Raw genomic sequence first — 7,912 nt, forward strand, 5'->3', positions numbered from 1 at the left:
TATCTTCCCAGTTTTAGTTAAACGTGAACTCGGCCCCCGAGTGCCAAGTTGCACAGGCACACTGCCAACGGCCAGGACTTTGTTCTGGCTCCTCCCTGGGGAAGGGTGACATGAAGTGGCACCTGCAGGAACTGTGTGACGTGTCCCTCAGGTCCCAAGTCTAACCTGGTTCTCTAGTCCTGCCCTGAGCCCTCTGTACTGCCCGGTGTTCCTGGGCCTGGCCTCCCAGCCCCAGCGAGCCAGGGCCTGTGGTCCCTTCTGCTCTTCTCCCTCTCCCCACGACCCCCCGTCACCCCAGCTTCTGCCTCGTCACCCCCAGATGGGCCCTTTTTCCAATAAGGGGTGCTAGCTGTTGCCAGGTCAGGGCCTTTGGTGTGACCGCCTAATCACCAGTTACCATGACTGACGAGACTCCCCCCAGGCCCGGCACTGTCCCACACTGCAGCCAGCGCCCGTGCCCGTCCACCAGGCCGTGCGTGCCACACGACTCCCTCCTGGGTCCGCGCTCACCTGTGCCCGAGCTCGCCCACGTCAGGCTGCGTCACCAACGGCACAGCCCTCCGTCCTCCGCTGCTGCTCGGCAGCGGGGACCTGGCTGTTTCATGGGGCTGTTTCATGGCCAGGGAGCACTGCCTGGTTGTCCATGAGCCTGCTGTTCACCCCTCCATGCCTCCACCCCCGTTGCAGGTGGGAAGGAAGCCGTTTTACTCTGAGGACTCTTGAGAGTAGTATTTATCAAAACATCTCATCACTCAGTAATTCGACAGATTTTTAATGGGTACCTTCTCGGAGCATGCGAGACTCCTGGAGGACGTCCTACAATGGCTATCAGTCCAAAGAGATGCCACAGCCACAAGGGCAGGCTGCTCTGACCTCCCAGGGCCAGGGAACAAGAGTGAGCAGCAGCCCCCCCTACCCCCACCCTGGGGCTGAGGCCTGCAGAGGTATTCAGCAAAAGGGCCTGTGTGTACCTCCACACCTCCCTCACCCAGCTACTGACCAACCCCGGATGGGAGCCCAAGCGAGCCCCAAACCAGGCCTCCCTCTAGCTTGGAGAACCCCACTTTCCAGCTCCCACTCCAGCCCTGGTTTTCCCAAAGCGACGACTCGGCTGTGGCCACCTGGCCCTGTCCATATCCGATATCCGCATGGTGTATTCCAATTGCCCTCAGCTTCCACCATGGAGACCAACATCCAGAGGGAGGCTCGAGCACAGTCCACAGCTTGAATCCTGGGCTGCGCTCCCCTCATCCGCAGTGTTCCCATCTTTGCAAATTCTCCACCGTGTGCTCTGGGACTACACTGCCTCCAAACCACCGCAAAGGAATCGTCATGGTGTCGCAAATCCCTTCGCTCTGCCCCCACCAGCCAAAAATGCCCGAGCCCCAATATCTGGGCATCTAAACTCTGACCTCATGAATGCTTCTGGTCTAGATGCGGTGCAAATGTCCCGTGTCTCAGGCCCCAAGTTGTGGTCTGTAAAATAGAGTCACGGCAATTATAAAAACCTTGGGGGTTAGGGCAGCGGACAAGAGGCAATCCACACCTGTCCCCAGGAGCAGAGGAGCTGTGCCTGCAATTACTAGTTATGAAGAGTGAGCACCCAGGGCCCCACTGAGCTGAGGTGGAGGGAACACCGCTAAGGCTAGTCCGTAGCCTTTCCACACAGAAAAGTCCAGCTCCTGTAAAGTCACCCCGGTGAAGCAGACAGGTATCCCAGCAGGTACAGCCACCTCTGACTGACCCATGCTCTACTGGAAGTGCGGGAGGCACACAGAGAACTTGGTAGTGACCTTCACAAATTTGTGTTCTAGTTGGAGGAGGCCCACAGAGAGAATATGCCTTCGAAAGCAACGTATTAACAAATGCAAACTCTCAAAAGTAAAAATGCAGTTTCACTATTTCTGAAATTAGGATATTAGTCAACCTGTACATCTAATATAGGAGTGTTTCTCTCTGCCAAATTATTAAATTGAAGTCTTAAAATCGGCGGTGGTGCGTTTCACAAACGAGGAAGTGACTATAAATGAAGAGGAAAGCTTCCTGGAGGAGGGTCGGAGGAATGGGGCGGGGGCCGCCGGTGGGAGGTGTTGAGCAGAGGGAGAGCGGATCCCTCTAGGCAGCACCTTCCGGCAGAAATAAAATGTGAGCAACGTGTATTCAATTTCCTAGGAACCACGTTAAAAACAAAAAACAAAAAACTTCAAGCACGTGAAATTGCTTATTTTTACTCTACCATATGTAATGAACCCGATTGATTTAATATCTGTATTTAGCACCAAATATTCCAACATGTCAAAATGTGTTATTAAGGGCATATCGTACATTCCCTGGCCGTACGCTTTGCCTTGAGCCCGGTGGATGTTACACTCTGGGCCCATCTCAGTCGGGCCAATGAAACCTCAAGCGCCCAGCAGCCTCGGTGGCAGCGAGCCACCACCGTGCACAGCGCGAGTCCGGAGGGAGCTGCGTGGGGCCGTGGGCGCCTTTTGCGGCAGCTGCCCACAGCGCCTGAGAAGCATCGCATGGCTTCGTAGGATGTGGCAACCAAGGGGAAGAAGGGGACGCGTCGCCCCTGAGGTCCTCCGTCCGGGGGGGACTGGGGGCGCCGAGGGCTCCTCCCCGGCCGCCGCCGGCCCCAGCACTTGCGCAACTTCTGCGGGGCGCCCTGGGTCGGTTTCTCGGTTTCTGGACCTTCAGGTTGGACCCGCCCAACCTCCCCTTCCTCCACCCCGCCCTGTGTAGGCTCTCGCGCTGGGGCCTAGGAATCTCAATTCCCGGGCCCAGCACCGGAGACCCTCCCCGTGATCTTCCCAGGCGCCATCGTGTCCGGTTTCGGCCTTCCCCGCTCCAGCAGACGCCGCTGGTACAGAACTGGCCGGCCAGTCACCGGCCGCGCCCGAGCCTAGATTCTCGGGCAGGGGCCACACGGACCTCACGCGCGCCGGAAGTTGCGTCAGCCCAGCTTCCGGCTCGCCGAGCCGGGGGCGGTGCCAGTTACGGAGACGCGGTCCAGTCAGAATGCAACACGAGAGGTTTCGGAGGCGCAGGCGCAGCCCCGCCCCTCGGCTGCGGACTCCGCCCCACTGCCACGTTCGACGAAGGATCGCGCGGGGTGCGCGCACCTCTTGGCCAATCGGGAGCCGCAGAGCCGCGGCCTCCGAAAGTGGCAGCCATTCCAGACCCGAGGAAAGTGTAGGAGAAAGCCGCCAGTCACAAGTCGAGGGAGAGAAAGTTCTGCGCTGAGAGCCAATGAGAGGCTGGGGAAGAGTGCGAGCGCGACCCTCTCGGCCAATCCCGGGCCAGGGCACAGGAGGCCTCCGTAGCTATCCCGAATCCAGGGCGGGGGCCGGCGCGGACATCCAATCAGAGCGCGGCGGAGGCGAGCCCCGGGGTGGCCGGCCAATCGGGCGCGGGCGCACGCGGGCGCGCGGGGGGCAGCCGGGTTTATAAGAGCGGGGCGGGCGGTGCGCGCTCTCGAGGCCTCGCTGTCCGGCGGCGCCAACTGAAGCGCCGCTCCCGCTGCCGACATGCTGCGCCGCGTTCTGCTCTGCCTGGCCCTGGCCGCGCTAGGTCGCGCGGGCGCCGACCCCGACGAGGAGGACCACGTCCTGGTGCTGCACAAGGGCAACTTCGAGGAGGCGCTGGCGGCCCACAAGTACCTGCTGGTGGAGTTCTGTGAGTGCCGTCCGGGCCTCGCCGCTGTCGCAGGGTGGTGACAGGGACCGGGACCGAGCGACGCAGGGGGCCGTGGAGGTCCAGGGGTGGAAGGCTGGGGACGCAGCGGGGAACGGGGCGGGGACAGCGGACGGAGGAGGCGCAGAGGGAACAGAGTGGGGACTGATCGGGCCGCGGGACAGAGGGCCGGGCTTCCTTCTCCACCCTCCCTCCTCCAACCTCACAGTGGGTTGGGGTCCTCAGGGCTGTCAACGCTCAGGCCAACCCTGGACACTCTGGCTCCCAGCCCCTAGGCGGGCTCATCTTCCACTGAAACAGCCCACAGACCTGCTGTCACTGTCCCTGCACTGCCGGCGTTCTGGGGACAACAGCCGGACCCTAAGGGTGACAGCCGAGAGCCAGGAGTCCATTGTGCCTGACAGCCACTTGGCAGGGTCCCTCCGTTAGCCTAGGGGAAACATGGTCGCCTGTGGGAGCTGCCACAAATACAAAGGAATAGGCCCGGGGCCAGACCCCTAACTGCTCCCTAAAGTGCCCCGCTCCTGCCCGCACCACCTCCAACCCAGGGCAGCGACGCTCCGTCGGATGGTCCCGTATCTCCCGCCAGAACCCAGACCTCTGTGTTTCTGAGTGTTTGAGCCTTGACTGTCAGGGATGGAAGTCTTAGGCCCAGCACAGCTGCTAACCTGGGTTGGGAGGCGGTCTGGTCCCCAGTGTGCAGGGCCAGATCTAAGTACGAGTCTCTGGGCAGGTGTGCACAGATGTGTGTCACCTACTCAGGACTGGGCGTAACTCGGTGTGGCAGCGGCAGCCTCTGAACTTCTCAGCGCTCCTGAGGGAAACTCCAGGACGCGGGCTGCCCCAGTGGTCTGCGTGCAGGTGGGAGGGAGCTGCTAATCATTACAGCATTTGTCTTCCTGGGCTGAACAGTGACGAAGCAGAGGGGGGTGGTGCTGGTTTGTCAGGCACGGCCTCTGTTCAGAAATTGCCCAAGAACGCCGGGCTGTCAGCTCAGCCCTGTGCGTTCGGAGGGGTCATCTGGGCGAGCAGATCAGGTCTTCACGGAGCGAAGCACCGGGAGAAGGGGTGGGAGGCCAGGAGCTGGGGCTGGTGCTGCTCTCCAGCGTCTCGCTCTCCTTTTCAGATGCCCCTTGGTGCGGCCACTGCAAGGCCCTGGCCCCCGAGTATGCCAAAGCGGCTGGAAAACTGAAGGCGGAAGGTTCCGAGATCAGACTGGCCAAGGTAGACGCCACGGAGGAGTCTGACCTGGCCCAGCAGTATGGCGTCCGCGGCTACCCTACGATCAAGTTCTTCAAGAATGGAGACACGGCTTCCCCCAGGGAGTATACAGGTGTGACCGCGGCCCTGCAGTCTGGAGGACACCCGCGGGTGGGGAGGCCCATTTGCGGAGACGTGGAGGGGAGCCTCCTCGGGCCGAGTTCTCGCTCTAGTTTGGTTCGGAGGATTCTGCGAGCTCATCCCGGAAGCACCTCTCGAGGGCAGAAGGGCACCCAGGGGTGCACAGCGGGCTGAGGCTTGTCCAAAGGCTGAGCAGCAGTGTGGCGGGTGCCGCCAGCTGTGCTGGCCACCGCGCTGGCCGCTGAGAGCCGAGGCGTACAGCCGCCACGGCAGAGCCCGCATCGGAGCCCCGCTCCGCCGGCCACGCAGCCCTCTGCTGTGCGCCTGCTCTGAGGCTGCCTGCACGGGGCTGGGCCCCTTCGCAGCCCCGGCAGCACCTGTGACAAAAGGAGACTCTTTTGTCTGTAAAACCGGTTCCGTGGCTCGTCCGTCAGAATTCTCTCAAGCAGCCGGTCTTGTCAGTTTTGCTGTCAGCAGCTCTGGTCCCCTCTCCGGGCTGCTGTTTTATCATCCGGCTAGTGCCGTGTTGCTTTGGGAACAGGAAGTGCCTCGTCCAAAGCTCCGAGGGACCCGTCGCGAAGCTGTAGGTTTTATAGATCAGATTCTCCCAGCCCCACCTGTGACTGATGACTCAGCTTTCTGCTGCCACTTGGCAGAACCCTTTACGTGAGGTTCGGCAGCCCTCACGCTGGGCCAGGTAGTCAAGCCCCGTGAGGGAGGGAAGAGCCGGCAGCCTCGGTGTCGGGAGGACTGTCACCTCTGCTTCCGGTGGTCCTGGGTCCAGGAGGTGTGAAGGGCAAGGGCAGCAGGCTGGGGCAACCCGCCCTCAAGGCAGCTGGCCTCGAGACTGGCTTAGCAACCAGCCTTATTTCTTTTTTCCTTCCCCTTTTTCCTTCCTTTATTTTCACGTTATCTCCAGTTAAGACAAAGCCTGGTATGAGACCCCTGGGGTAGGGGGTGCGTGTGCGTGTAACGAATGCACACGTCAAGGAAATTTTGTAAAATGCAGAGATCAGACAAGAAAAGTGGTTTGTAGTTTTGCCACCCAGAGGCACCCGCTGCCTTTGCCTCCTTTGAGGCGCGCGTCCCCCACACGGAAGAGCGTGCGGCCTGGCTGTGCCCTCAGGTAAGGGTGGGCAGGGTGGTGGGCTCGGGTTTCAGGTGGACCCTGCCTGTGTTTGGGTACAGCTGGCAGAGAAGCCGACGACATCGTGAACTGGCTGAAGAAACGCACGGGCCCCGCTGCCACCACACTGCCCGACGAGGCCGCCGCAGAGGCCTTGGTGGAGTCCAGCGAGGTGACGGTCATCGGCTTCTTCAAGGTAGGGGCTTTGGGGTTGGTCTCAGGTCGTTGTACCCCTTCGCTGGAGGACGGGTCCCTGTGGCCTGCGTACTGCACTCTGCCCCGCCGATGCGGGCGGGGGTCCTCGGTGTTGGGCGTGCAGCCACCTCTGGTCCTCTTCCCCAGGACGTGGAGTCGGACTTTGCCAAGCAGTTCCTGTTGGCAGCGGAGGCCATTGATGACATACCCTTTGGGATCACGTCCAATAGTGACGTGTTCTCCAACTATCAGCTGGACAAGGACGGGGTTGTCCTCTTCAAGAAGGTGAGTGGTCCTCGGCGGCTCTGCTGGGTGCGTGTGTCCCAGGGCAGGTGGCCCTGCCGCGTTGCTACCGCAGCGCCTGGAGCACCTCGCCCACGGCACCGGCCTGCCACCTCCCTGGCCGTTATCAGCGTCCAGCCTGCAGCAGGTGCGGGGCTGTGGCCCTTTGTTTGGCCACTGCCGGCTCTGTGCTGTGTTTGCGAGGGCGGGGCGTCAGCTCTTTTAAACTGTGGTGAAACATGTAACAGTTTGCTGTTAGAACCACTTTCAGGTACATAGGCGTCTGTGACCTTAGCTACATGGCGACTACATTGTAACTACGTTGTAACTACATCCTACTCTGCATGGTTTCTGTTTCCAAAACGGCCCGCCACAGCGCCCTTCCTTGTGTAAAGGGGCTTTTGGCGAGGACTGGTGTTTCCGCCGCTTGGCGCCATTGCTAGGGCCCAGTGGGACTCAGGTCCGCGCGTTTCTGACGGGGCGGTGGCGTGTTTGCTTTTTACCTCAGACCCCGGGCAGTGGGACATGGGCCAGCCGAGCCTGCGTGCTCTTTGTGGACCAGGACTGTCCCTGGATTGGGGACAAAAAGCACAGTGCAGAGTGGAGGATGGGAGGCACATTTCCAGGGTTGGGGACAGGACCCTTGTCCCCCTTATCAGGAAGGATGGTTTGGCAGGCCCACCTCTAAGAGGCCCTGTGTGCCCGTGAGGGGCAGGGACCTAAGGGAGCGCTGGCTGTGAGCTGGGGCTATCCCAAGGGGCGGGACCCCACAGTGCTCAGGGTGCTTCCGGGCGCCAGAGGTTTGCTTTCTGTGTCCTAGTCATTGGGGCGGATCCGTAGCTCCTTCCTTGACAGTTCAGGGCGTTACGTAGCTTTCTTTACTCGGTGGAAATCCTCGCAAAGTTCCCTGAGGGACTGACGAGTTGTCATCGCAAAAGTGCCCGAGAAATTGCGATTAATATCTGGGAAAATCACGCCGCGTTGGGTGAAGCTGAGCACGTGCTGAAGGGACCCTGGGTCTCATCCGAGAGTGCAGGTGGAGAGAGCATCCGAGGCTTTGAGACTTCGGTCCACTCTGTTCTGTCGCTTCTCCCTTGACATCGAGGGGCCCGTTTTCGCCCCCGATCGCGTGTGGATTTTGCTATTCGTGTGTCCTTGGAGGTTAGAATGACCGTTTCTTGTTCCGCGAAGACTCTGGTGCCCGCTGATCCCCGTGTGCCGATACAGGCCGGGCACGGCCGAGCCCTCGGGTCCGGTGCCTGTGAGTGGGCA

At 60.9% G+C, this 7,912-nt stretch overlaps 1 protein-coding gene across 1 annotated transcript in view; it reads left to right on the forward strand.

Annotated features, from left to right (window-relative positions):
- The first annotated feature begins 3,464 nt into the window (after positions 1–3,464).
- The window catches only part of P4HB (prolyl 4-hydroxylase subunit beta), a 9,260-nt gene continuing 4,812 nt past the window's right edge, over positions 3,465–7,912 (forward strand). The window contains exons 1-4 of the mRNA XM_011373693.2: positions 3,465–3,678; positions 4,823–5,029; positions 6,226–6,359; positions 6,506–6,643. Coding sequence (XP_011371995.1) covers positions 3,531–3,678; positions 4,823–5,029; positions 6,226–6,359; positions 6,506–6,643 — 627 coding nt within the window. The 5' untranslated portion in view covers positions 3,465–3,530. The remainder of the gene's footprint in view (positions 3,679–4,822; positions 5,030–6,225; positions 6,360–6,505; positions 6,644–7,912) is intronic.

This window comes from Pteropus vampyrus, unplaced genomic scaffold (assembly GCF_000151845.1).
Source record: "Pteropus vampyrus isolate Shadow unplaced genomic scaffold, Pvam_2.0 Scaffold227, whole genome shotgun sequence".
Classification (NCBI taxonomy): Eukaryota; Metazoa; Chordata; class Mammalia; order Chiroptera; family Pteropodidae; genus Pteropus; species Pteropus vampyrus.